The 26,759-nt window shown below is 46.4% G+C and overlaps 7 protein-coding genes and 3 long non-coding RNA genes across 11 annotated transcripts; 5 read left to right on the top strand and 5 right to left on the bottom strand.

Annotated features, from left to right (window-relative positions):
* Window positions 1–170: 170 nt before the first annotated feature.
* On the bottom strand, window positions 171–1,402 carry LOC126304773 (uncharacterized). Its single transcript, XR_007553171.1, has 3 exons — window positions 1,292–1,402; window positions 630–1,210; window positions 171–536 (listed from the first exon to the last, which is right to left on the bottom strand). It is a non-coding gene; the product is annotated as an uncharacterized LOC126304773 (long non-coding RNA).
* Window positions 1,403–1,497: 95 nt separating this feature from the next.
* LOC126304762 (branchpoint-bridging protein-like) lies at window positions 1,498–3,115 on the top strand. The gene is made up of 2 exons (XM_049991944.1): window positions 1,498–1,776; window positions 1,862–3,115. The coding sequence occupies exons 1-2, from the start codon at window positions 1,559–1,561 to the stop codon at window positions 2,793–2,795; spliced, it is 1,152 nt and encodes a 383-aa protein (XP_049847901.1). The 5' UTR covers window positions 1,498–1,558; the 3' UTR covers window positions 2,796–3,115.
* A 13-nt stretch (window positions 3,116–3,128) lies between these two features.
* On the bottom strand, window positions 3,129–7,661 carry LOC126304742 (filamin-C-like). 2 transcript variants are annotated; one of them, XM_049991916.1, is made up of 4 exons: window positions 7,599–7,661; window positions 7,321–7,405; window positions 7,126–7,195; window positions 3,129–6,988 (listed from the first exon to the last, which is right to left on the bottom strand). In XM_049991916.1, exons 3-4 carry the CDS (start codon window positions 7,192–7,194, stop codon window positions 3,227–3,229), a joined length of 3,831 nt encoding a protein of 1,276 aa, XP_049847873.1. In that variant the 5' UTR covers window position 7,195; window positions 7,321–7,405; window positions 7,599–7,661; the 3' UTR covers window positions 3,129–3,226. The 2 variants fall into 2 exon arrangements, with proteins under 2 accessions (XP_049847873.1, XP_049847872.1); XM_049991915.1 differs by lacking the exons at window positions 7,321–7,405; window positions 7,599–7,661 and having other exon boundaries at window positions 7,126–7,216.
* Window positions 7,662–9,081: 1,420 nt separating this feature from the next.
* Window positions 9,082–10,563, top strand: LOC126304772 (uncharacterized). The gene is made up of 3 exons (XR_007553170.1): window positions 9,082–9,160; window positions 9,363–9,572; window positions 9,643–10,563. It is a non-coding gene; the product is annotated as an uncharacterized LOC126304772 (long non-coding RNA).
* A 484-nt stretch (window positions 10,564–11,047) lies between these two features.
* LOC126304770 (uncharacterized) lies at window positions 11,048–12,574 on the top strand. The gene is made up of 4 exons (XR_007553168.1): window positions 11,048–11,144; window positions 11,244–11,291; window positions 11,502–12,411; window positions 12,512–12,574. It is a non-coding gene; the product is annotated as an uncharacterized LOC126304770 (long non-coding RNA).
* Window positions 12,575–12,579: 5 nt separating this feature from the next.
* On the bottom strand, window positions 12,580–14,413 carry LOC126304754 (LIM domain-containing protein B-like). Its single transcript, XM_049991934.1, has 3 exons — window positions 14,327–14,413; window positions 14,033–14,122; window positions 12,580–13,914 (listed from the first exon to the last, which is right to left on the bottom strand). The coding sequence occupies exons 1-3, from the start codon at window positions 14,331–14,333 to the stop codon at window positions 12,584–12,586; spliced, it is 1,428 nt and encodes a 475-aa protein (XP_049847891.1). The 5' UTR covers window positions 14,334–14,413; the 3' UTR covers window positions 12,580–12,583.
* An 884-nt stretch (window positions 14,414–15,297) lies between these two features.
* Window positions 15,298–17,684, top strand: LOC126304750 (ATP-dependent zinc metalloprotease FtsH-like). The gene is made up of 2 exons (XM_049991929.1): window positions 15,298–15,578; window positions 15,648–17,684. The coding sequence occupies exons 1-2, from the start codon at window positions 15,354–15,356 to the stop codon at window positions 17,649–17,651; spliced, it is 2,229 nt and encodes a 742-aa protein (XP_049847886.1). The 5' UTR covers window positions 15,298–15,353; the 3' UTR covers window positions 17,652–17,684.
* On the bottom strand, window positions 15,882–19,026 carry LOC126304763 (thioredoxin reductase-like). The gene is made up of 3 exons (XM_049991945.1): window positions 18,896–19,026; window positions 18,720–18,804; window positions 15,882–18,632 (listed from the first exon to the last, which is right to left on the bottom strand). Exons 1-3 carry the CDS (start codon window positions 18,954–18,956, stop codon window positions 17,795–17,797), a joined length of 984 nt encoding a protein of 327 aa, XP_049847902.1. The 5' UTR covers window positions 18,957–19,026; the 3' UTR covers window positions 15,882–17,794.
* Window positions 19,027–19,507: 481 nt separating this feature from the next.
* Window positions 19,508–21,253, bottom strand: LOC126304727 (DNA polymerase alpha subunit B-like). The gene has a single exon (XM_049991902.1). The coding sequence runs from the start codon at window positions 21,251–21,253 to the stop codon at window positions 19,508–19,510; it is 1,746 nt and encodes a 581-aa protein (XP_049847859.1).
* Window positions 21,254–22,413: 1,160 nt separating this feature from the next.
* LOC126304743 (uncharacterized) lies at window positions 22,414–26,484 on the top strand. Its single transcript, XM_049991917.1, has 2 exons — window positions 22,414–22,605; window positions 22,801–26,484. The coding sequence occupies exon 2, from the start codon at window positions 22,867–22,869 to the stop codon at window positions 26,404–26,406; it is 3,540 nt and encodes a 1,179-aa protein (XP_049847874.1). The 5' UTR covers window positions 22,414–22,605; window positions 22,801–22,866; the 3' UTR covers window positions 26,407–26,484.
* The last annotated feature ends 275 nt before the right edge of the window (window positions 26,485–26,759 follow it).

Below are 26,759 nucleotides of genomic sequence, written 5' to 3'. Positions count from 1 at the left end.
GTTATCAAAAAATTTAAAGCCATGCACATGACAGGAGTAATAAAGGATTCTGATATCACATATCCCCAAAAAAGTACATACAGGGTAGCTGGCGGGGGATAAAAAAAAGACACTGAATCATTCTTTTGTACTGTGTTGTTAGGCTTTATTTTCTCAGGCACACGTGCTCACAATGTAAATTACTGTTAAAAATCAGATCTTGCATCCCTCGCGAAATAGCAAGCCTGACACAATAATACATCTAGGTGAATCTCTGCTGACGGAGCAGCACCTCTATGTTTACGTTTATGTATATAATATTGAGAGACAAAGATATGCACAATTTTGATTTATTGTGACTCAAGGTGTATCAGCACTTCTGAAGGCCCTTCCAGTCTTGGTACAAAATGGTTAGCATGCTTGTACCTGTCTTTTGCTTCACAGCACAAGAATTATAGAGAGTGTGCATACCTCAATACAATACCCAATCCAATGGCATCTTTTAAGTGAAACAGCATATTGAAAGGGTCTTTTCTCAGCCTTTTTTGTAAAAGTTGCTAATATATAAGAGAAGGAAGTGATAGCGATTCTACCTTGTTAATAGCAGTTTATCAACCCACCTTGTCCTAGAAGCTTTTATGTCAACGTACATCTTGTGTCATTTCTTGAAATTTGCAACGCCTCAGTATGTCTTTTATGAATTCTCTTCCCTTCAAAACCCACTTATACAAAGATCCAAAATTTGGGATAGTGAACCAATAGGAGTGAACATCTCGTCTCCCAATAAGTCCAGAATGGAGAAGCATTGAAAGGTACTTTTCTCTGTCTGAATCATTTATTCCTAGTCTCTTTATCAGCTCATTAGTTGATATGTGTGTTAAATAATATGAACTTATGACTCGCGTAAACGCGCTAAAAATCCGTTTAGCCTCGAAGCAGTTTTCGTTATCTTCGAGCTTCTGAATCAGGGCGACCAAGTCAGTAGATAGTACGATAGCGCATTCTTTTAGCTGAGACTCAGGAATGCCAAATATACGAATTTGGCCTGTGCGCTGCAAGCGGCTCACTTCTCTATCGACGAAAGTTTTATCGACGATTGAATAATAAATCTGCGAATTTAAAACGACCGGGATGATCCCATTGAGCGATTCTTCGTTCTTGGGAAATTGAGAGCACAGAACTTGAATAACCATTAGAATATCAGAAAGCGCCAACTCTTCTTGATCGCATTCTAAAAGAGGAAAGGTGAGAAAGTAGAGCGAGTGGAGTACGAAAACGATTGAAAAAATATGAACGTATGCTTAAACAATACCATTGTCTTTTGTCCGGCCAGATACCTCTCGTTTTTTGGTTTCATAAAAGTTGGGTGTTTGCCCCTCATCATGACGTTTGAGTTCTGAAAATTTTCTTTTATAATTGCGCGGCTGGTCTCGTAGAGTCTCGCTTAAATTTGAATCATTCATAAATAATATTGGCAATACATTTGTTACAATAAATTTTCATCGAGTACAGAGTAAAATTTCAGTCAATATGCAGTTCATGTAAAAAAAATTTGTTTATATTTAGTACAGGCTGCAAGATGACTGAGGGTTGTGGTCATCCTAATAGGCTACAGAGTGGCGCTCGACGTTATTCTAGATGGGTTGATGGTAGTAAATCGCTCATACCTGGTCTCCCTACTTTTATACCGGACGTCTTGTCTGAATTAGAATTAGAGGCCCTAATGACGCGGTTCAGGATTGATGAAATAGGCTACAAACTGCAAAATGGCTTACTCGACACGGAACTGAGGGCAAGGTACAAAGAAATAGACCGGATAGCGTGTTGAGCCAGCAGCAATAATTGACACATTTGCATTACTAATGTGTGTGAATGATATTAGGTCGCCTTCTCCCCCGCCCATTTACGACGAATGCGGTAAGCGGGTGAACACTCGAGAACAGAGGGGTAAGGATAAGCTCATGGCGGAGCGCCAGAGGCTTGTCGAGCACGCCAAGTTTATTGTGCCGGGTTACAAACCACCACCAGACTATCGTCCTTTTACCACACAAAAGTCTCGCAAGATATACGTCCCTGTGAAGGATTACCCGGACTATAACTTCATCGGTCTCATCATTGGCCCACGTGGGCTGACACAGAAGCAGATGGAACGTGATACAGGTGCGAAGATTTCGCTTCGCGGCAAAGGGTCCGTTCGAGAAGGTAAAGGCAGAAGCGCGACGAAAGACAACAACGAGGACGAAGACCTACACGTAATTATTACGGCAGACACTGAAGAGGCGATCGATCATGCAGAACACCTCGTGAGGCGCCTACTGGTCCCGGTTGAAGAGGGAAAAAACGATATTAAGAGAGAGCAGTTGCGCAAGTTGGCTGAGCTGAACGGGACTTTGAGAAGTCACGAGCGCGAGGACATGCACATGGCGAGGTCATGGACTATGCCAAACATCCACTGTTACTGGTGCGGGGAGGTTTCACACACTTCGAATGACTGCACACAAAGGGGAAATATGAACACAGCAAGAACTCAACAAAAAGAGGCACCTAGAAGGGAGTCTAAAGAAGTGACCAAAGATTACATCGAGTTTTTGAAGAGTATAGGAGAAGATGTAACAGGGTTGGTATCAGCTGAGGAAGAGAATTCTAAACTGGAAGAAAACGACCGAAGCTACACTGACTTGTTAGAATCCATTGGGGCACTTCCAAGTCAAAACAATAACAACATGGAATCTTATCAAAACAGCGGTAAGATGGGGTCGATGGAATCGAATCAGGAGCCTAGGAAAGTAGATCCTCTACCGTGGGAGATATACTGAGTTATTTTTTTAGAATATGAAACGCGGAAACTCTAGAATCTAAGCTGCTTTGCTGTTTTTTATCAGAACGGATGTGACGTGTTACAAAAGAAGGGTTATGATCTGAAACCTCCGAACGAGCTTCAAGTGATTAGGGGCCTGGTCTGGAGCACGCTTATATGGTCTTGATATGGACGCGCGTGCTCGAAAACGTTGGAGCGCTACTTTAGTTTTATGTAAAGATGACAGGACATCACATTGCCGTCTCCAAGACTGTGACCACAAAAAAAAAGGCAGAAGAGCACTCTATATATATTATCATACGTGTTTATGCAAAGGGATCAACTAATTAGATCGGTTTTCTAGAGACACAATGTTTTTATTCTAACTGCTGCAAAAGACAGGAGTTGCGTTTAAGAGCATTGCCCGAATTCTCACCGTCAGCAATTAGGTCACTGCTCTTGCTGGGACCTTTTCTTTTTGTCCTTGTGAGGATGATTTATGTGCACAGAATGACGGTTTTGGATTTTGGACAACCCTTGAAGTTCTTTGATTATGGCACATCGCTTGGTCTCGTCAACTTGTTCTAGACAGCTGATTATGACGTCGGCGGACTCCGGAAGCATGTTTTTGAGCATTTGCTGATCCTGCTCGTCTAAGGGGCACTTCTCGATGTTGACAGGCCAAGGGCTACCTGGTACTTCTTGGCCATCTACCTGTATATGAACATCATAGTCTCCGGTGAGATCCGGTGGATAGGTTAATGTGTAAGAGACGGGTCCGTCTTTGGCAAAGGGAAATTCTGCGTGGTTCTTCGGCTCTAGCACGGCTTTCGGGGTCGACTTGTTCTTAGTGCAGATATTTTTGGCTTGGTCGCAAAGTTTGACGACAGGTCCGGGGCGGCCGGCCACGTTCTTTTCCGGAAATTGTGTGAGGGTGTGGTCTATGTAATAGGGCCCTGCCGTTGCCTTCACAGAAAACGGCGATTTTTGGATTGGCTTTTCTTGGACCAGGACGTGAAGAGCGTATTCTCCGCTGCGCGAAGTCTGATACTTCGCTTCGATAGTTCCGTCGCCCGCGTCGGACAGCGAGACCGGAATGGGGTCAGAGGGTAAATCAGAAGTTACGAGGGCAAGGGAGTCCCCGGAAACGAAGAGGAGATACGAGTCGGTCGAGACGCCAGGATTGGTTTTATGGGGGTTTCCAAAGCGATCGCGCAGCTGAATTCGGAAACCAGAGTTCACTGAGGACTTAGCGCGGTAAAGGCCCTTTCCGGTTGCCGTACAAGACGCACCGTCGACATCCGCTGGATCCAGTTGGAGCTTGTACGGGAGGCCTGAAGCGCCCAAATCTACCTTTTTCTTGTCTAAAGACACGCGGTAAGTGTACTCGCCAGCCAGGGTGGGACAGCAACTGATCGCGTATACCCCGTCTTGCTGATAGGCAACGTGTGTCTGGACCTGCTCTGGTCCAACCAACTTCGCGTTTACGTGAACTTTCCTCGACCCCGTTAAATTGCCGAACTCGTCTCGACACACTAAGGTCACGGTTTGTTCCTCCCCGACGCGTCCGTCTGCTACGCCCACAAGGTAGCACATCTCCGGCGATATGGTGGCCAAGGGCTTCACTGAAAACGACGATGGGGAATTTTCGATCGGTGTTCCGCCGAGCATGACATACAGGCGGTATTTGCCAGCTGTCTTTATGGGCTCGCACTCGACAGTGTAGACGCCGTCCTTGTTTTCTATGATGGACAGGGTAGGCGAGGGAGTGACCACGCCTTTCAAATTCAAATTATCGCACACCGAAGGCGCGTTGTCCTGATCGAGCACCTGCGTCACCTTGATGTCAACGAACAGAGCTCCTTCTGTAATGGGGTTCTCGTAGCGATCCTTCAAAGAAAACTTGCATTGCCATGTGTTGCCCGCGTACACCCTGTTCGGACTGCTCTTCATTAACGTGCTCTTCTGGGGATCGGGCTCAGCGGGAACGACTTGTATCGGGAATGAGAAAGAGCGGGATTGAGTTTTAGAACATACGTCCGTTTTAAGTTCGAAGGATCCAGCTACATAGGGCAGGAACTTACAAACGATCATCCAAGGATCGCCGTTTGCATCGGGCTCAACAAGGTCGTATTCTACGGCCGCGTCAGGCAGTTTGGCAGACAACGAAATCTGTCCATCCTTCAGCTTTTTTCCACTCCATCCTTCTGTGTGCAAAATGTAACATACATTTTCACCCGCCTTGAACGTAGATTTGGTGTCCTCGCACATCCACACCTTTAACTCCTTGTCGCCCTCGGAGATATTCAATTCGAACGAAGGCTTCTCCGCATCCCCCTCTCCTATCTTAGCGAACAAGCTGTGCAGTCCCTGTTCGTCCGGCACGAGGCTGAAATTCAAAATCCCGTCTGAACCTGTCGCCGTCTCTACGTCAACTTTTTTCCCGGTCGGACTCACCACTTCTAAAGAAACCGGTACCTGCTCATTGGTAATTTGGTTGTTGTACTGGTCGTTGATCAAGACTTGTCCCTTAATGTGCTCGCCCACGCTAAACTTGTGTTCATCATCGTCGAAGTCAGACAGCAAGTAAATGGACGTTTTATCGGAGCACGGCACATCCGGAACTACCTCGACGAACGCGGCGCTCGATACTGGCTTTCCTTGCATTGACACGGCCAGAGGATACTTTCCGGCCTTGGTCTGCACCAACGAGCACTCGTAGTCTCCGTCTCCCTTATCCACGACATCCACCTTCACCGGTGGATCGGACTCCAATTCCGCTTCCAACCGGAGACCCGGCACGGGCCTCAAGTCCCCAAAACGATCCCTTGCTCGAATGCGCACGCAAATCGGCTCCCCCGCCACCACGGGGGGGCATTCATCCACAATCACCTCAACGTTCCCCTTCTCGGGAGAATAAAACTTGACCGCGTACGGCGACCCTTTCACGTGGAACGACTCACCCCCACTGTTCATCATCACGTTCACGAACACTTCGGCGTCGCCTCTGACATCCTTCAACGCATATCTTCCGCTGTAGCCTCTGTCTCCAAGAGGGGTCAACTCGATGGGGATTTTGCTCTCCTTGTCAATTTCCACATACGCTTCAAACGCAACACCCGGGCGAATGGGCGCTCCGTCCACTCTTTCGACAACAATATCCGTATCCTTCTCACTGATTGCGCACTCTACACCCTCTCCACTGGCACGGAAATCCTCCGGATTTATCGCCGGTTCCTTGGCACTCACTTGGAACGGCGAGGCATTAATGGGCTGACCGTTGACCGACACTTTCAAATTATACAATCCAGGCTCTTGTGCAATGTACGATCCGCGATACACCCCATCCTCCAATTGCTCGATCTTGACAGGCACGCCCTCTTGACCATCAGGAGACTCCGTCACCTTGGCCAGCTCCGCTGTCACCTCGCACTTGTCGGAGACGGAATTTTCGGGTTTCGTTCTCGTAATCACCCTAAAGCTCGCCTCTGTACCAACAACCGCCTCCTCGATGCCAGGACCCTCAGCAACCACCCGGGACGGGTCAACAGATCCGGCCCTCTTCTTTTCCAAACAATTGAGGTACATGGAAATGTAGCTCATCAACGACAGCTCGTCCGGGTATTTAACCACGTCTTCTGCGTCGAGTAGATTCGTGATTTCGAGATTTTTGTCGGCGTAGTCGAAAATCGAACTCAACTTCTTGATGCACTTCTCTTCTTCATCCAGTCTAACAACATCAAACGCGTTCGGCGAAATCGAATTCACCAATGCAGAAAATGCCGCAGTATCCTTCCACTGGTCCGAGAAATTGCTTACCGACACATTTGAATCCCTGATCGCGTCGTTTACTCGATTCAGCAAAACGGACTTTGTCTTCAACTTCAAGTCGGTCTGATGTGCTATCTGGTATTTCTGTATGAGGGTCCACACCAATCCAAGCACCAGCTTCTTGTTCTTGTTGAGCAAGTCCTCTGCTGAAATGTTAATCAGCGTCACCTTTTCCATTTCAGTCAACACGTAGAGCGCCCTGTTGAGATTCTCTAATTTTGCAAAGTTCGTCTTTGGACTTGGATGAATTATGAGGTTCTGATTTACCAAACACGAGACCAGGATGTTAAAAGAAATACCGTCTGCAAAATCCTCCTCGAGACACGTGAAAACATGACCATTTTTACCATCAACTATCTTATTGCACCAACGCGTAAACGTCTAAAACCGATCATTGTAGTTAGACATCCAAAACAACGCTCAATCGAGGCTTTCAAAGCCGAACCGATAATTTTCGACCAAAGATCAGACTAGCTCTGCGCCTCTTCCCTTATAGATTAATGCAATGACTCACATACCTTGGTCTGTATCCTCACCCAATCAGGAACACCCTCATCAGATTTAGCTCGATTCAACGCATTTGACATTCTTCAGGTTTTGGGTTACTCTAATTTTTAAATGGCAAATTTTCATTCAAGAGAAATAAATTTTGTGCAAAAAACATGTCATCTCTATCCCTTCTCTCCGTCGACTCTTTCCACGGACGTCCGCACCTTTGATGTACATGCACACCCGAGAAACTGTTCAAAATGCTTCCACAACTGTTTAAACGTTTTACCTAATTAACGTAAAAAACGTCTATTTTGACATTATAATAGTTGAGTGATATTTTTAGCTGTCGACAGCGAATCTTGTAACCTCCTACTTTCGTTCACTGCAAACATTTTTGCTGCCAGTCAATCGAAGACTGCCTCTTTTCGACTCCCTCCCTCTTCGAAGTGCAGGAGCTCAGGCGCATCAAAAAGAAAAAACAAGCTATATCGCATCATACATCCCTGTCACCTATAAAAATAGCAGCGTCGTCCTTTTTCACGTTCTACCTTAAAACCACACTGGTGGCGCAAATTTTTTGATCTGTGCATTTTAGACGAAAAAAACTTATTGTAAACAAGTCCTCGGAGAATGCGTAGTAATTTTTTAGTGAAGTCACGCCTACACAAAAATGTGTGCCGTTGAGATATTCGAAAAGCCATTCTTAGTAATTCCGTCGGTTATGCAATATCCATTTTATTTTCTTATTAGCTGCGTGCTAATATTTGCCGCTATTACGAATTTTTATGTCTAATGTAGATATCGACAAAGTGCAATCTTTTATAAGATAATATGTTGGCATTCCTTAACTGCTACCTCTTGTAAATTTTTTTTGTGTTATTGCCATTAGAACGATTATAAAAAAATAAGATTTCCGCCTTGAATTCTGTAAATAATAATTCAAACTCTACCTGATAAAGCCACATCATTCCTTTATTAGTTTGGTTGCATGACTAAATGCTAGGCCCAAATTCAGCTTTTAACTACAACGGTTCATGTCCTTTTTTCTCGCGCACCAAACAGAATTAGTTTCGAAGCAAAGATTTTGTTCATTTTTTTTAAAAAATTATAAACACATCTTATGACAAGGGGGTCGTTCCATTCGTTCTGATACTCTCTCTTTTTGCAGCTGTCTATTCCATTGCTTTCAGTCCTCCAATGCTGCCTCGGCATTGACTTAATACAACGTTCGATCTATTTCTAAAATACCTTTACCTCTAAAAAAAAAAAAAAGGTACGTATACCTAGTCGAATTTTTATCCGGCCTAGATGATGAAACGAAACAATATCTGTCAATCCTCCGAACCAATCGTGAAGAGAAAGCTAGTTTTTGTATTTCTGAGCCAAGTTTATTTTTTAAAACTGGTCTTTATGTTGTATTGATACTAAATTCAAATCTGGAACCTGATCTAATATTGCCACCTCTCACCTTTTATAGTTTTATGTTTTTTGTTCCGAGCAGCTCTGAACCTCTGTAAACAAAAACGTTCTGTGCCCCCTTTTTATCCGCTCTGTTCTGTGGAGATACAAATAATCCTTTCAACGCCTCGACGATATTCAGCAAACACTGAAGCTTCAAAAATAATGCCTTCAGTCAAAACTATTCCTCGAGTCGCCGAGGAACTATTTCCTGAGTTTTTATCCACGCTATGTCCTACTATTCAATGTTTTTACTATCGAAATCCCAGCGATTGATATGCATATCAACCTTTCACGTAACTCGGAAGCTCATTCTTGTCCAATTATGGTCCCTATGCTCGAAAAAATAATTTATTTGATTCAATACCAACCTTATGCCGCGCACAATCTTATCGCTTGCTTGCTCATAGTTATTGCTTTTTAAAGCTCGAAAGTTTGAAATTTAATGTCATCGAAACAATTCTTCTAGGGAAGCTCATTAAATTCATTAAAAAGCGCTTTAAGTTCTAGCGATTTAGAAATTCTATTACAATATTTATCTAGTTCATAGTAAAATTCGCTTTTGAAATGAACAGGATTTCCGAAACGCAGCCCTCGAATTCCGTATGTATTACGCATGAAATTACCCTTGCTAGGTGTCTCAGCCAAGTGTTTTACCTGGCCTTATGTATTTTGTATTTAAACACCACCTCTTATCTGTCGAAATGTTTCTTTGACGTATAATTTTTCAGATATAATAAGGCGTTATTTAAAACAATTTACCGCCTAAATTTACTGATTGAGTTTTCTTTGTGTAACTCAAAAGGGCACATCACAGAATAGAGCCTGCATCGCCGGTTATTCCGATTTAATAAAGGCTGCCTCGAAACAGGAATTGTTTAGAAAATATTTTTGCGCATTATTCGTCCAGTCAATTAACTTCGATCTATACTCCTAGTCTAGTATTGGAGATGACAATCTATGGGATGACACAGCACTTATCGATGCATATAACCATGCCATAAAAGAGTACAATGTATGAACTGCTTTTATGTAAAAAAGCGAATGTTGTGCAATCCGTTAACAATAATTATCTCTCCCCCTAGACAGCTCATACTAAGCATTCTACTGCTGAAAGCCCTGTAGAAGAAGATGACATTAGCAAATGCAGCTCTTCAGTAAAAAAAAAGGAAGTTGCGGAAGAATCTGTTCAGAGAACACCTGCCAAAATAAAGAAAAGCCGAATGAAAAGACCGAGCCAATTGGAGCAGGAGCAAAATATTCAAGATTGTGAAGCAGACGCTCAATCTGATAAAGGGTTTTGCCCACAGTACGCGGATTGTCGCCCTAGTTCAAAAAAACAAAAAAAAGGTAAACAACACTTTCATAAAGCTGAAAAAATACGCCCATCGCTAAACGGCTTTTCTACATATGGTCCTGAATCTACATACCAGGAAAAATGCTCGGATTCTTCTGAGGATGAAGAAGACACTGCAGATGATGACGAACATTCGAGAGCAGCTGATACAAGCACGAATACTAAAAACTTGAAAAAAAGAAAACGCCATAACTACCAAGATGTGAACTATTACGGGCAAAATCAATACTTACCGAACTTTAGTGATCAGATGCCGCCTCCTTATGCACCCTCTTACTTTGACAGCTCCGCCAGTTTTCCTCCGCCAGCTTTCAATTTTTGTTCATTTCCCTCTTTCAATCCTTGGAATATGAACAGATATAACATGCCTAACACCCAAGACAACACGTCCATGCTGTGGGCATATTACTATTACGGATTTGCAATGGGAATGTACGAGGCCTTAAAAACTTTAAAGCAAGGCGAATAAGTTAAAAATGACCAGTTGTAAAGCTTTTGACAAATTCCAACAATTTTATGAGATACAATAATGTATTCATAATGGCTCTATTGTTCTATGATTCTTCCTTATTTCATGTTTTGATCTTCGTGGATTCCTGTATATACAACGCTAATCTAAACCTAGCGCTGTCTAATAAAAAATGTAGCTCATCTAGACGCGAATTGCACTCTAGGCTTCGTCTCGATTTTTTTTAGTACACGTAGGCGGTATACCAAACAGTCAGCCTAGCTTAATCAATATCTCTTTACATTTCGTGTCAGCAAGTCTGCATCCTTTGCATTTACAAATTGACTAAGAGCTTAGGTTTCAAACGCTAGATTCAAGGTGCAAGCTTTCATGCCTCCAAACTAAATTTGGGGTTTTATAATCAGAAAATCTGATCAGTTAATTTTTTCAGTGCCAGAATTGTGCTGAAGATTCGTATATAATATAATAGTTTTGATAAAAAGAATGTCAACTAGAGACCAAATATAATAGCGATCACTATGCTTCTATTAAATCTTTCAAGATAATCTAGGCAAATTGTCCGCTCGCTCATAGGCTTTTGAATACATCTATTTTTGCCGGACAAAATCACTCATCATACTAAAATTCAATTAAACAAATTGTACTTTTGATAATTGTTTCAATCACAAATTCTTGTCGATGTCTCCCATTTATATAGGTTTAATTATAACAGTAATTTTTTGTTCTCTATCCTGTTTAATCGCTCCAGGGCCAGACAAGCCGTACGAAATAATTCGGACAATACAGCTGCAACTAATTGCAGACTCTCCCTTCTATAGCTTAACAATATTGATTTTCATATTTTTCTGTTGTGTTTTTAGATTAAACCGTATTTTACTTTGTACAAGCGTCATATGTCTATTCATATTGTATGTAGACTGGTACTGCTGCGCATTTTTTTAAGCTGAAAAGTGGTTTCGCATAAGAAATTATTTCAGCATAAATATGTGCCTAATGTTGATATAAGAGACACAAATACCGGATTTTGAACTCTTCAGCCTATGCCGGCACTGTGACACATTACTTCAGTTTGTTTCATCGGCCCATTTGCGTTCGATAATTGTTAACAAAATTTAAAGTTGGTGCCTGATATACGTTGCACAAATGAACCCTATTGCGTTTCCAGCGTGAACACAAAATATGTTGTAGCAAGGTGGCCCTTTATTGCAGCCTGTCATCCTTATTGAGTCAGAATAATCTGTTCGATTGCATGCGCTATCACCTCAATGTACAAAAATAATATAGGTATATTCTGCTGGGAGGCTACATAGCGAAATAGCTTCACAAGTGCCCTTGTATTTTCCGTAGCTCCTTTTGGTCAATAAAAATTACATTGCTCAGGATAAATTACTCGCTCGTTTAGAACATTGATGGCCAGTCGGATGGCCGCGATACAGCGTTGCTGTCATATGGCCATTGTTCTTCTCAGCCTCACAACTGAACCACTGTATTTTCAAGGCAGGTTGAAGACGTAAAAAACAAAGTATATGTGCGCAACAGAACTGTACAGGAGAACTTCGACAAAAACGTTCTAACCTTCTTGTTAGCCGCTTCACTACTCTATCGAAACAACACACTAAGCCTTTTTTTCTCGCCGCAGCATAGTGCCTGAAGTTCCACTAGTCCGTGACTGTCTGATTTTGGTATTTAACAATGTCTCCGGATAGGTAAAATAGAGGGAGTTCTCGATAGCTCATTACTATGCGGTGCCCACGCAGAGAGTGACGCACGGTGTTTCGATCATGAAACAGTAAAAGCATATGAGGCAATTGTCTCTACGCGTGGAGACCGATTTCGAACTGCGCGACTCAACGCTGTTTTTCTGAGTAGAAACGAGAATCGCGTACATGTTTTCTTCTTCAATACAGGTGTACTATATACAGAGAGGAGTTGAATCAACGTTCAAGACCGCATTTAACTCATGAAAAACGTTGTATCTTGTACACGATGCATGCTCATTAGTGGCACGCGTTGGAACATGATCAATTTGTACGCACGTCATGTAAGCAGTTATATGATATGAGCAGCCCTACGTCATATGAACGTTATTTTTCTGTACCCATCACTTACGGTTCATATCTTTATTGAGATATTCGTTTTTGTAAAAAGAGAGTCGAGTTTCAAAAATCAGATTGTACCGCCCTAATTTCACCTTCTCTCTTCAGTTCTCAAGGTTTTGAGCTTGCTTCTCTTTTTCTTTCTTTGCCGCCTTCATTTCATTCTTTTTCTTAATTTTGTTCATAGTGACTTTGTTTTTCTTGTACTTCTTCCTTAGCTCACTTGGTAGCTTTTTATAGCACTTGACGCAGTATGGCTTCGAGTCCCACTCTCTCAGATTTTTCGAATTTAGCGGCGTCGAACAAGACGTGCACAAGAAGTGTTCGATGTGATAATGCTTATCCAAGAATACAACGCCTTGTGTGATAACAGGCACTTTGCAGTATTCGCAGATGTACTTGCTGATAGCTAGAAAATGTGTCTTACAATAAGCTTTTCCCTCATGCTCAAAAAAAGTCGCAGAGCTTAAATTGTCACCACAGACAGTACAGCAGAAGTGCTCCGGATGCCATAAATGCATGATAGCATGAATAATACGCCCTTTGATAGGACGGTTGCAGTGGTAACATAATTTTTTCATGAGTTCCCTATAGTGTTCATTGCAATAGTAGCAATCCTCACATTCATTGAAGCAATTCTCAGATAAGGGCATGTCGCACTCTGCGCAGGTGAAATGGTCGTAATGCACATATTTTCCATCGACCATCTTAGCGCTACCGATTATGGGCTGGGAGCATTTGGCACAGATCTCTCGCTGAACCATCATTTTCTTCTTTTTGTTGCAAGAGACGCACAGAATATCGTCATCTTCCGCAACATACTTCGCACCTGCGAGTTTGGCTCCACACGCTGAACATAGAAAATGTTCAGTATGGTAATAGAAATTTCCTTCTTGAATATATCGACCACGAATGACCTGGTCACAGGTCCTGCATCGCTCGCTAAATAGTTCGTAGTAGTCATTCTCGCAGTAAGGCTCGTCATCTCTAACCAAGAACTTACCTCCGGGAAATGGCTGAGAGCAGCAAACGCAAACAAAGTGAGCTGGATGATAGCTTTTTCCAACCGCCGTAACGAACGGACCCTCAATCAATTCGCCGCAATTTGCACAGCTTGGGCCTCTAACGACAGTGCCGGGCGTAGAAACAGATACAGGAACACTAGCAATGCTTTTTCTAGACCAATTTTTCCCAGGGCCGCTACTCACAGCAAACGTAAACGAAGGCTCCGCCTCCACCGGGGCAGGAGAACCCGTACCATTGTGCGAAGGGACCGAGTCTAAAGCCTTGGTGCTCGATTGAGAATTAGACACAGAGATGTCCTCCTGCTTTGCAGGGGGACCTGGTTCAATTTGAGGACCTGGTCCTAAAAAGCCTAGGTCTTGAAGAGGGAACGAACCGTTCGAGCCGTGCTCAACCTCGCATTTCTCGCCATCTTCAGAAAACAGTATTGCCCATAGTCAGTGCCTCTGAAGGAATAGTGTTTTTTTTTTTGCATTTGTATTTCTACATTGGCTGTCACTCTTCTATCCTACTTTTTTATTCAAACGTACCGTTGTCATTATCGAGAATAATGTCTTTCAGATCTATCTCAAGCTCTCGAAGCTTTGACAATGTCTCTGAACTGATCTTATCATCCATCTCTCAAACAGAATCGGTTCAAAACGAGTCAGCACAATAACGCGAAATGGTGATAGGTGGCACATGATGACAATTTAGGCTATATCGTAAGAATAAGTGTGTTGTGATTATTGAATGCAAAAAATGTCTTTAAATTTTCTCCTTTCTGGCTTCAGAAGCTGGTTCAACATGTGCATAACCTTCCTCCTTCTGGCTCCTTCACGTACCCGACATCTAAACAAGAAATGATGAGGGCGGTTATTGTACACAGACTGTCTCACTTTGTGTTTGCTTAAAACGGGCCGTTAAATAATAGTGTACAGAGCAGTTTTACAATTATTTGTGCGCACTATTTTGCAAGAACTGACTATTTTTATAGCGACAATGACATTTACACAATTAACAATGAAGACTGTGCAGAGTTTGCAATCCCTCAGAACGTGACATCGTACAACAGCAACGACCTTGCTGACAGATGTATGCTCTTGACCGTAGTACGCCTTCACATTTCGCATTCTAGTGTATATACACACGTATATGGATACATAAATATTCTCTACATAGTATAGGCAAATATGCGTATGCGCGCACGTCTGGAAGTAGGCACGAATAATTCTGTCTTGGGCCGAAAGCCGTGCAGTCTTTCCTAGCATTTAATCTGGCAAGTTCACTCAAAGCGGGACAGTCAGGACTATACTAGGTGTTACCTTCATACTCTGATATTTGTACTTTTTCGAAGGCCATTCGCCTAGGAAAGCACCGCTATTCTTTTATGTAGGGAGTATAAGATTATCTGCACGAAATACTAGTTGATAGTCAGTCGGTCATTATGTGTTTCCTCCCTCCAGAAGTATACTCTTGCATTGTCTTGGGAGTGTGTTGTTCATGTGTGTTCTGATTTGGGTTGCGGAGGCCGCGGATATTCGCTATCGTTAGCTCGTGCCCCGGATGCTTTAGATTTTGCGCTGAACGTGAATTTGAACCTCAGGACATTGTCTCTTTGTATCGTCGAGGTCGGTGAGCCGCCATGAATGATTGGCGAAGTGGCAGATCGGTTCGGAGCAAAGAAGCTGTCAAGGAAAGCGAATCTACGCTCAATTCGATTCGTCGATCGTTTTGCAAACTCTAGTCTATTGATTCGATACGCGCAAAAAATCAAGATCATTTTTCTCTAATTTTCGTGATTTTGCTGTTCTAGTTTTTTTTGAATAATAATCTACCTTTCAACCTTATTGAGCCTCTCGTACGAAATCCATGCTTTTTACAAAGGCATATCAAAAATGTGGAACACGCAAACCACCTTACTCTATCAATAGGTTGTCAGACGTCGTACCTCATCGCAGCCGAGGCGGCCGCCTTGTTTTGCGGTCGCCTAGTCTGTCTTTTGTCCGCTTCATTTCTGTTTCCAAAAGCCGTTTTGTAGTTCAAGATTTCAAAGCGTGGCTTAAAAATAATCCTGTTCTTAATGATGGGTACTCTGTATGTATGCGCCTCTCGTAAAAGGCTGGGCTCCTCGACATTCTAATCCCTTTTTTGTGTAACCCATAGGTGACGCACGCCTTTTCTGAAAACAAAAAGAGCAACAAGTCACATGAGGACAACACCGAAAAGACTGCGAAAACAGATAACACCGCTGAAAAGCACGGCCATAGCCCAAACAGCCCGAGCAACGGCGATTCAAATCCTCCTGCGAACATTAACATTCTGATGTTCGTAGCGACAACATTCGCGTGCATTTTCACCTATTCCGCGTGGCGCGCTTCTCTATCAAACACAGTATCCGAAACTGAAATCGATTTTTTTATATTTCGTACCAAGTTCTTAGAGGGTCACAGGGTACAAAAACTGGTGATCGTTAACGATATAGCTCACATATTCACCAACAGTGCGATTCCGGCATATTATATGCGAATTGGGCATCCGGACTCGTTTGAACGCAGATTAAGGCAGGCAGAAATTGAGTGTAACATCAAAGAAGAAGATTTTGTACCGGTCGTGTATAAATATCCAGGCAGATTCTGGTCTACCGTTCGCTCAATTATCCCTACAGTTCTAATAATTGGTCTCTCCGTTGCTCTTTGGAGATCAACTAGAGCCCCTGGGAATAATATTTTCGATCCACCGGGCACCACCGCTCGCAGATCGTCGCTCATCACGGCAGAAACGAAGCCGAAAGTGAGATTTAGCGACGTGGCGGGACTGGAAGATGCCAAGGACGAAGTGGTAGAGTTTGTTTCATTCCTCAAGCACCCAGAGAAATTTACGAGGTTGGGAGGCAGAATTCCTAAGGGAGCTTTGCTGACAGGATTACCTGGGACAGGGAAAACTCTGTTGGCAAAGGCCACGGCGGGAGAAGCGGGCGTGCCGTTTTTCTCGACTTCTGGTTCCGATTTCGTCGAAATGTACGTGGGTGTTGGTCCGATGAGAATTCGCCAGCTTTTTGGCCAGGCAAGGAAGAAGGCACCGTGTATCATTTTTATTGATGAGATCGACGCAGTTGGGCGCTCGAGGACGTCTACGTTTCACAACGACGAGCGCGAAAACACGCTTAACCAGTTGTTGGTCGAGATGGACGGATTTAGCAGTACCTCAAATATTATCGTGATTGCCGGTACAAATCGTGTAGACGTTCTTGACAAGGCTCTGTTGAGGCCCGGGCGCTTTGACAGAATAATCAACATCGATGCGCCGACCAGAGCAGGTCGCATAGACATTTTTCGCGTTCATCTTAAGCCTATTAAGTTGGCAGTCCCCGCGGAAGAGGTCGTCGAGCGCTTGGCAGATTTGACAGTCGGATTCGTGGGCGCGGACATCGCGAGCGTGTGCAACGAAGGGGCCCTGATCGCCGCGCGAAAAAACAAAGATTCTGTAGAAATAGAAGATTTGGAAGCGGCGATTGAGCGAATTATCGGTGGTTTAGAACGAAAGACCAAAGTTTTGCAAGCAGGCGAAAAAAACACAATTGCCTACCACGAATCAGGGCATGCCATCATTGGGTGGATACTGGAACACACCAATCCACTGTTGAAGGTGAGCATAGTTCCGCGCGGAACAGCCGCGTTGGGATATTCGCAGTACCAAAAGCAAGAGCGATATTTGACGTCAGAGCTAGAAATGTTGGACAATATGTGTATGATCTTAGGTGGACGCGCTGCGGAGAGCATTGTATTCAACCAGTTGTCTACAGGGGCCCAGGATGACCTGAACAAAGTAACCAATATGGCCCACGAAATGTTGACTCGATATGGATTCTCGAAAGTTATCGGCCTTGTTTCATTTAAACCAAACACGAGCGAAGCACCCTACTCTCATCGTCTGTATTCGGACGATACTTCCAGGTTGATTGACGAAGAAGTTCGCCGGCTCGTGTCTTCGGCATACGAGCGCGCTGTAGAATTGCTCAAGAGCCGGCGAGACAAGCTCGATTCTCTTGCTCAGCTCTTGCTGAAAAAAGAAGTCATTTCTAGCGCCGATATGGTCGAGATACTGGGAGAGCGCCCCTTTCCCTCGCCCAACTCTTCTACTAGCGGCTTCAAAACTGAAAACAAATAAATAAATTATATTTTTGACGTGTCTTCTTCTCAATCGTATCAGTGTTTATGTAAACACTGCTCTTATACAACTACTTGCTTGCGAGCAGGAAACGCGCTACGCGACACTGCTCTCTTTACATGTACTTCTCTTTCGGTGCGCGGTCACAACGTCTCTAGTTTTGACAGTTTTTCTGTGACCCAACGCTCGGAGGAGATTGCAGCCATACACCCAAACCCGCAGGCCGTGATTGCTTGTCTGTAGTGGACGTCGTGGACGTCTCCCGCGGCGAAAATGCCTTCGATGTTGGTTTCGACGTGATTTTTCGTTTTGATGTTGCCGAGCTCGTCCAGCGTGATGCTCGTGTTTTTCAGGTGTTTGGTGGCCGGTTCATGTCCGATGGCCATAAACAAGCCGCCGACTGGTAACTCCGAGCGTTCTCCAGTCAAGACGTTCTCTACAACAATGGACTCCAAGGATTTGTCGCCTTTGTACTCGACCACTTTTGAATTGTATAAAAAGTTGATTTTTGGATGGTTTTGTGCGCGCTTTTGCATGGCTTTGCTCGCACGTAGCGCGTTGCGGCGATGAATGATCGTCACCTCGCTCGCAAAGCGGGCCAAGAACGTGGCCTCCTCCACCGCAGAGTCTCCGCCGCCCACAACGTACAGATGCTTGTTTCGATAGAAAGGCAAAGGACCGTCGCAGGTCGCGCATGCGGAAAGACCGTGATTTCGAAATTTGTTTTCGTCGGGCAATCCTAGCCACCTGGCAGACGAGCCGTTGGCGAGAATTATAGAATGAGTGTCGTACCAAACGTCGCCGACCTTAACCTTAAAAGGCTCATTTTCCTTAATCAAAAACTCCGTGGCCCATCTTTCAATAATTAGGGCTCCGAACTTTTTAGCTTGCTTGATCATATTTTCTATCAGATCAGGGCCCTGAATGCCATCTGGAAAACCGGGAAAATTTTCGACCTCAGTCGTGAGCATAAGTTGGCCTCTGTTCAGGAGAGAGAGAGAGTCGTCAGTCAAACTAGTCAAACTTTGGCGTCTGATCTGAACCTCTTTCTTCGAGGAGAGAACTTACCCTGGCATGTTGCGGTCGTCCGTCTCACCAGCTGCAACGAGAGGGAAAAGATCAGCCCTCGCCGCGTATATGGCGGCAGTTAAGGCTTTTGTAATAGAAAGGCGTCGAAACGAGCTCAGTACACAGAGAACATCCAAGAGGTACGGAGGAATTCTTCTCGTCAAAAGGAGGCGTACCAGCTGGACCAGATCCCACAATAATAACCTTATGTTTGATTTTCAACTCCGATTGGTACATCCTGATTTAGAAAAGGGCCTATATCAATTAGACTTAAAACAAGAATGCTCAAAGCTCACACAAAGCTAGATTTTGGGGTCGGAATATTGAATTTTTTGGCACTTGTCTGTAAAATTTTAATATATATATATATACACGTATACAGCAGGGGTATCGTGCCTTTGGGAAATTAACCGACATTTACGACGCCGCGCTATTACGCCAGAACCCATTGTAGAGGCACACACGCACACACACATGGCCATATCTCGCTAGACGCTCTATACGAATCTAGGCAAATGGCTCGAACGACATGAATGCGCGTAAATGCACTCTACATTGCCGGCCAGCTCTGCGCGTCAACCGTGTTCCCCGGTGGCCAACTTCGAGGTTGGGCCGCCGCAAGCCCGCACCGGCACAGATGAGAACTCGCTCATAGCGCGGAACGCATACGGAGCCTAGTTCTCGGCCGACGTCCGCGTCAAAAATACCGCTGTCTCAAACGAACGCTGGCCCAGGTGAGGCGTCCAGGTGGTCTCATTGTTTGACTGCGTGCACGACTTCGTCGGTTTTTATATTTTAACAATTTGTACGCTAGCTCTTTCTGCTAGCGGTGCTTGTGCGTTTGCTTCGTCCATTTCCTCAACCTGAATAATCGCGAAGGTTCCGCCGTTGGTCTCCTTGCAGAGTTCGCCTGTGTTGATACATAGTGTATCTTGCACATCCTGGCAGGTCGGGCTCATTGCGGAGCCCAAAATCAAGGCATCGGGCTTGAAGGGCATGGTACAGCCGCGTTCGTACTGATCGACCGCTACGCACATGTTGCTACTTAGAGCAGGCATGAACGACTGTTGTTGCAGGCAATGTGAAAATAAACTTGTACTGGAATTCGTTTCGGGTTCAGCACTTTTTTTAACAAATCCCACCGAATAAAGGCAGGACAGAATGTCCTCTGCAAAAATGCCAAAGTCGAAGTCATTGATTCGAAGGATGCTCGGGTTGGGCGCGTATACGAAGCGCTCCGTATCACCTCCGCTGGACGCGATTTGGAACGCCGGCTGAGGCAAGATATTGCAGTGATGAACATCGCGACAGGACGGTACAATTACCACTCGAGTGTCAAGCAGCGCTACCGCAGCCCCTATTTTCCTGACCAGGTGTTCGAAGATGACTTGAAAATCAACTGGGCAATTCCCACCTGCAATGCGCGGGTGGCTCTCGTCGACGAACGGCCCCATCAAGATAAGCACGTTCGGTCGGCAAGCCTTCACCCTTTCCAAAATTGCGAAAAGCGGCTCGTAGGCGAGATCCTCCGACGACGTAAACGGCCCGTGTGCAACCACGATTATAAGCCCCGAGGCCCTAAGGGAGACACTTTTGACATCGTTCGATCTAGGCTCGGGTGTGGCATCTGTATAGATGGCTTGTGCAATGAAACGAATGCCATACGGATTGACACCTCGCACCACCACTTTTTGACCTGAGAAGAGCGAGCATTGTGCGATATCCAACAGGTCGAGCTTGACTCTTACAGCACCGCTCTGCAAACAGACCGATCTCTCGTTCAGCTTCTCACCTTCTTCTGGCACAAGGATCCCACACGCCGTAACGGGCGTATGAGTCACTTGAGACAGTATGGGTATAGGCGCTTCGAGGGAATTCCGTTCGACGATCAACTCGGTGATTTCTTTGAGCCTGGCGGAACTAAACTTGGCACTTTGTGCAAAATCGTTGTACATGTACTCGTAGCCTTTCAAAAAAACAGGAGAGTTCCATGGAGGCGCGATTTCTACCTTTGGCACACTCGTATTATGCGCTCGCTCCATTTTGTGGTTTTGGTAAGCCTTACTCGAAGAATGTGCCCACACAATCTCCTCCCTGTCTGAACGGCTGCCAAATTTGCTATTTGGAAGAATTTTGAACAAGTCAGCCAGGTCCGGAAGAAAATTCTCTGATTGAGAATAGTCAACGCTCAAAAACTTCAGGCTCGCGAGGCTCTCCTTGTTCTGACTCAAGCTAGCCGAACAGTCAAGACTGCTCTTTAGTTGCTCCGTAGAAGAAACTTCTGCGGGCACAAAACAATCGTTTTTGTAATTCAGTGCATCCTGATCTAAAGTTATTCTTTCGGTATTTTGGTTGCTTTTCGTCTGGCAATCCCTCGCCGCATTTGGTCGCGAGTTTCTCCTACGCAAATATTGATTCAACTTTTCTAGATTGCTAGTGCTAAGCTCAGCCCACTTTGGATTTCGGATGGTGAAGGCGTCCCACTGATTAGCCAAGCTCTCTGCGGTCAAGTTGACCTGCACGCATATTTGCATACCTATGCGTTTGTTTAGAACGGCGACTCGACGAAAGCTGATAAAGGCAGTTTCAAATTCATTTGACATCTCAAGTGCTCTTTTTTGCATGTATGTATATTATATGCATATGTGTTTGTTCATATCTTCCGAACTCGTACATTTTTCAATGATGTTTGGGTCGTTCGTTTGAAACAGCTGGCGAATCTCTGATTCGCTTGACATGGTCGACACAAACACACTCCTTGAATGGCTGACCAACTGACTAAAATATTTTTACCAAAAAGTTTCGACATTTTTTTCTTTTAACAGCACTCAGTCTTATTTGCTCTATATCTGCAGCAGAGATCTATTAAGCACTGACCCCACGCTTATATACCGCAACAGCACTATTCCTTTTCGACTCATTCGCTCTGTTGCTGGCTTTTACCTCTCTCCTTCTCTCTCTCTCTCTCGATCTTCCCGCTCGAATTTATCACCACCCACCCTTGTCAGGATAAGCATGCGTTCATTTGCTCCGCGTGGGTTTCCCCGCGCTTTTATCCCCCGTCGTGCTGAAGCCAGCACTCAGGTCGCCGCCGTACAACAGCCTTCTGAAACGGTATCAAAAAACATCTCCCTCGTTCGAAACCATCTCTGGATCTTTACGGAAACTAGAGAGGGCAGCAAGGTGCTGGGACTAAAGTGGGTTCCTGGCTTCTGGAAGAACACTGGCAAAGAAAGCAAGGAATCCAATCAATATCTCATACAAAAAATTAAGACTGCTACGATAACTCCTGGAGAAATCTTCTACCTCTCTGGCCTGATCCTTCAAGGGGCGGTTGCGTTCAAAGTAGGAGAAATGCTCGGAAAGTGGAAAATCTTTGGATATCACGATCTCCCGCCCCATCACGGGCATGGTTTTTTCACTGGTGAAGAACAGCCAAAACATTGATTTATGTGTAGTCTGTGCCTGTTACTATTTTGAATTCGCGTGACATATACATTTTTCTCTCTAGATCAAGGAAGCGTTGATCCGGGACTGCTCTGTCTTCCTGCCATGCTCATGGCGCGTCGGTTATGCACCATACCGAGTTTTTCGTTAAGAGTACCAAGGCGCGTTATATCTGGGCATTATGCAAAATAAAATACTTTTGTGCAAACAGAAATCAAGGCTCACGTTTGCGCCGGCAAGCGCTATTATTTTTACGTTTGTTGTCGTTCTTTCTCCTTCCTAGCGGAGCGGGCGTCGCGAAGTCCACCAACTTTTTTTTAATACTTATAAGCGTTCTATTGTATTTCGCACACAAACCTAGCGCATTTTTTTTTAAATATCATTTTACGCTACCTGGTCCCTTAGCACATATCAGCAGGTAATTTGTTCTTCTTTGAAGGTAGTGTAGCGAAGGATCTACGCAGCGTTGGTGTCACCCGTTGCCCGTCCCACTTGCGCCTTTTCTCGACTCGAAATATAAAATTGATGATTATTTGAACGCGAACTAAAAAACCATTTTCTTAGTCTTTCGTGCAAATGGCTATTACCTGACGTTTCTAACAGCGGCTTTAATTATTGCTATGCTTCCATGTAGAATTAAAAGAAAAAGTTTCAGACTGGTGCTAAATTCTTAAACCGATTAAGCGGTGTCTTGTCTCCAATGTCAAGTTCAGAGCAGCGCGGTGCTGCCATGCAGGTCACAAGCTCTGACAAGAATGCCCCATGTTCGTCGATAAGTCAATTGATTCTGTCCGTTAATGACCAACCCCAGTTGGTGCCGCCCTTGACCACCTATTCTCGGGTCTCTACGTCCGGCGCGGGCGAGGATCGAAGCACCATCGCGGTGGATGAGAACATTCTCTGCTACATCGTTCAGTCGACTTCGATACGCATCATCAGAATGCAGGACGGTACGAAAAAACTATGTAAGGGAAACGCTTCCCCCATCGGCGACATCAAGTTGTCTCCGATTCCCTTTAAGAATAGCGCCTTGCTGGCGTCTGTCGATAGTGCGAGTTCGATAGTCATATGGCAGATTCAAAAGTCTTTACTTATCAAGAAGCTGCTGCACATATACGGGGATAAGGAGGACAAGAGCTGCGTGTGCTCGACGTGGCACCCCTCGAAGCCTGGGGTGCTGGCGACCGCGGACGAGGACGGCTACATATACATTTGGAATTTGAACGACCTGGTCGACGAAGCGAAGTCCCACGACGAGGTAGGCTTGACCAAGCACTTCAGCGAGAGCGCTGAGACGTCTCTGTACACATTGTACCGAAAGCCTTTGATACCTGGAAAATATAGTTTTTTTAGCGTTTTGTTTGGGAAGCCGATCAAGGACATGTCTTTCCTTCAACACGAGAGCAAACAGTACTTGGTGACTTGTACCAGTTCCGGCGCCGTGGTGGTGCGGGACGTGCAGTCCGGGTCCAGCCTGCACCGGTTTTACCCGCACGGTCTCAAAAGAAGGGTGTCGATGGTCAGGATGCTGAGGCAGGCTCCGAATCGTTGCCTGTTCCTCACGGCTACGAGCGACAGTTTCGAAATCAAGGTCTGGAGCCTGAGGAACCCGGAGAGCTGGACGGAGTCGATGCACGTGGCGTTGGCGAGTGCCGATTGCATGGACGCGTTTTCGGCCAGTGGGTTCAAAGTTTGCTACGAAAAAAGTTCGTCGATATTGGTCATTTCGCACCCCAAGGTGCCGACTATATGGGTGCTCCACCTCGACGAGGCGGGCATGGCGGACCGCAGGGCCGTTTACAAGAATACGTATTCCGTCATTGACGCGCACGCGCAGTCTGCGGAGGTGGGTCAGGAGCAGGGGGTGAACTTGTTTTGTGCCATGGAGACGCAGATATCTAGTCTTTTTTTCTCGCACGCGGGTTTGCGGCCCCTGAGCGGCGTGGCCCTTCTGGACAGGCCGTGCCTTACGCCGGACGCCGTGAAACAGCCCGGCGCGACCGATTTGTCGTCCGAGTTGAAGGCGGCCCCCGCGGCCTCCAGGGTGACTCCGACGCATTTGATCTCTCCGTCGGATTTTTTGAACAGAGAATCCAGAGAGTCTATGCCCCCCATAGGCGACCCGTCCGCTAAGGCGAACAGGTCCTTGCACGCGTCCCCCATTGCTTCGTTTCCCGGCTTCGATCGCAACTTCGTCGGCAGCTCGAACGACACGATGCTCCTGCAGCAGATCAAGGCGTTGCTGTACGAACAGAAGGTGCAGATTTTGAGCGAGCAACAAGAGTGGATAAAGAAGGAGGGCAAGCGTCAGACCGAGCGCTCGGTGCAGACGCTCAGGTTCGTCCAAATTTTAATCACGTCTTTGAAAAACGAGTTCGACACAGCGATCCAGGGTCTGAACGCCAAGCTTGACTCTATTTTGCAGAGCAACGTCAACGCGCTTTCGCAGGCCATTCCCGAGCTGACCGAAAAGCTCGTTTCGGGCGTGCAGCGTCCGGTGGGACAGGCGTTCAAGAACTACTTTTCGCAACAGCTCATTCCCGCCTTCGAGGACGCCTGTAAGTCCATGCTTTCGCAGATATCCGAGATGTTCGAAAATGGCGTCAGAGAGTACGCCATGGCGTTGAGCAACGCCAACATCACGTTGTCGCCGCCGGCCGCCGCGCTCGATCCCGCTGTTTCCTCACTCGTGAAGGTGACCGAGAGAATGAGCAAGTCCATCATCGACACTCAGGAGCGGATGTCGTCCGCTTTTTCCAACGTCCTTTCCGCGCTTCACCCCGCCCACCCGCAGTACCTTTACCCCATCCCCCCGCTCCCGGCTCAGTTCGGCAAGAATCCCGCCTCCGCGAGTCAGGGCGCCAAGAACTGTTTGGATTCCCCGCACCAGACGCACCCGTCTCCGCAGCCGCAGCCTCTCTCTGCCAACAAACAGGCCGGCGCCAACACGCCGACCCCGAATCACGGAGCGGGGTCCTCCAACTGGAAGCCCAAGTCCCCCGCCTCCCACGGGCCCGCCGAAAAGGCGCAACCCTCGCCCTTCGCCGAGGCGCAGTCCAGACAGCCGCCGTCCCAATGCGAACAAAGGAGAGACGCCGTCAACTCGAGCAAGGCGGCCAACCCGTCGGACCAGTCGCCGTCGGAGCCGCACTCTAGGCACGAGAAGAAGGGGAACGCGCCCCCGCACGCCAACTCGGCGGCTATGCAGTGCGGCCCCTCCGACGCCGTCAGGACGGACGCCGCCGCGACCGGAATTCAGCCCCTCCAGACGGTCCAGAACGCCTTTGAAAACACCGCGATTTGCTCGCCTCAAACGGCAAACGCAACAATTTTAACCGAACACATTTTCAGCCCCAAGTCCCCCCTCCCTCAACTCCCCTCAGTCAACAAGCCGCCTTCGGACGACGCCAAGTCCGACAAGTCCACTGAGGCACCTCCGTCCGTCGCGTCCGCGAAACCCAACAAGACGTCCGCCCGCGCCGCGCAAAAACACAACAAGGCCGCTCCCCCCGCCGCGGCTCAACACCTCGCCGTCACCAAAGTGTACAAGGGCAACCTCGCTGAGTCGGCCGAATCCAGCGCCCCCGAGCCCAAACCGGCCAATCTCGAGGCGAGCACCCTAGATTCAATCGGCAAGCAAGTGCTGGAAAAAGTAAGCGCAGACAACCCCAAGCCAAGAGAGCTCGCCAGAGAACCCGTCAGAGAACCCGTCAGAGAACCCGTCAGAGAACTCGTCAGAGAACCCGTCAGAGAACCCGTCAGAGAACCCGTCAGAGAACTCGTCAGAGAACCCGCCAGAGAACTCAGCTCAACCCTCCCCTCACTCAACAACTCCGAAAAACCAAAACCAGACGCATCGCGAGAACGCGGACTCGAGGAAAACCCTCCACTCAACGACATTTTCAAACTTCAACAGCTCGCCGCGCTCAACCTCGACCTCCCCCCCATCAAGCCCCTCCCTGATCTGCACGTCGGCACAAACCTCGTAGTCAACAGCCTGTTTCAAACCCCCGCGCGCCCCCCCTGCGCGACCGCGACCCCCGTCAACGCGGACCACACACCCGGACCTGACAACGACCTCGGCAACGACGAGATGATCAGAGACATTATCGAGCGCCTTCCCGACCCAGACCCCCCCGCACTCGCGACCTTCGCCGGGCAACCCAACCCCATCAACTTTACCTTGAATGAACCCGACAGCGCGCCCCCGCTACCCGACCCCTCGCTGAAGCACCTGTAAGAAAAAATAAAAAGCGTCGTACAAATGCGAAGGCAAACGCGTTTCAAGGCCTTTGACGGCACTCCAACCTCTGCATCTGCCCGACCTGCTCCCCAACGGCGACTCGTGACTGGGCTCGCTATACGAATTCTGTGCTGAAAACAACGCAATGATGCCCTGGAAATTTTCACGCTAACTCTGGCCCAGCGGCTGTTATTTTTTCTGTTCGTCTTTCGTACCTCCCTCTCTACGACCCTCTCCTCAGCCCCACCCAAACCCCCGTCGAAAGCACCGGGCCCGATACCACCTCCCCTCTCGACCGCCCCCGCCTCTCGGCGCCCCGACTCAGGCCTGCTCCCGAGCGTCCTGTCAAC

The sequence above is a fragment of the Schistocerca gregaria genome, unplaced genomic scaffold (assembly GCF_023897955.1).
Source record: "Schistocerca gregaria isolate iqSchGreg1 unplaced genomic scaffold, iqSchGreg1.2 ptg000182l, whole genome shotgun sequence".
Lineage (NCBI taxonomy): Eukaryota > Metazoa > Arthropoda > Insecta > Orthoptera > Acrididae > Schistocerca > Schistocerca gregaria.
This window is presented reverse-complemented; position numbering and strand designations above follow the sequence as displayed.

Coding starts and splice junctions, on each gene's coding strand:
- LOC126304763 (XM_049991945.1), bottom strand. CDS start 18,956: ATGTACCAATCGGAGTTGAAAATCAAACATAAGGTTATTATTGTGGGA. Junction 18,805..18,895: donor TGTGGGATCTGGTCCAGCTG/GTACGCCTCCTT, acceptor CTATTACAAAAG/CCTTAACTGCCGCCATATAC. Junction 18,633..18,719: donor GACGACCGCAACATGCCAGG/GTAAGTTCTCTC, acceptor TCTCCTGAACAG/AGGCCAACTTATGCTCACGA.
- LOC126304754 (XM_049991934.1), bottom strand. Junction 13,915..14,032: donor TATTCTCGATAATGACAACG/GTACGTTTGAAT, acceptor TGTTTTCTGAAG/ATGGCGAGAAATGCGAGGTT.
- LOC126304742 (XM_049991916.1), bottom strand. CDS start 7,194: ATGTCAAATGCGTTGAATCGAGCTAAATCTGATGAGGGTGTTCCTGAT. Junction 6,989..7,125: donor GGGTGAGGATACAGACCAAG/GTATGTGAGTCA, acceptor GATCGGTTTTAG/ACGTTTACGCGTTGGTGCAA.
- LOC126304727 (XM_049991902.1), bottom strand. CDS start 21,253: ATGCAAATATGCGTGCAGGTCAACTTGACCGCAGAGAGCTTGGCTAAT.
- LOC126304750 (XM_049991929.1), top strand. CDS start 15,354: ATGCTTTTTACAAAGGCATATCAAAAATGTGGAACACGCAAACCACCT. Junction 15,579..15,647: donor TTCTTAATGATGGGTACTCT/GTATGTATGCGC, acceptor TGTAACCCATAG/GTGACGCACGCCTTTTCTGA.
- LOC126304762 (XM_049991944.1), top strand. CDS start 1,559: ATGACTGAGGGTTGTGGTCATCCTAATAGGCTACAGAGTGGCGCTCGA. Junction 1,777..1,861: donor GACACGGAACTGAGGGCAAG/GTACAAAGAAAT, acceptor GAATGATATTAG/GTCGCCTTCTCCCCCGCCCA.
- LOC126304743 (XM_049991917.1), top strand. CDS start 22,867: ATGTCAAGTTCAGAGCAGCGCGGTGCTGCCATGCAGGTCACAAGCTCT.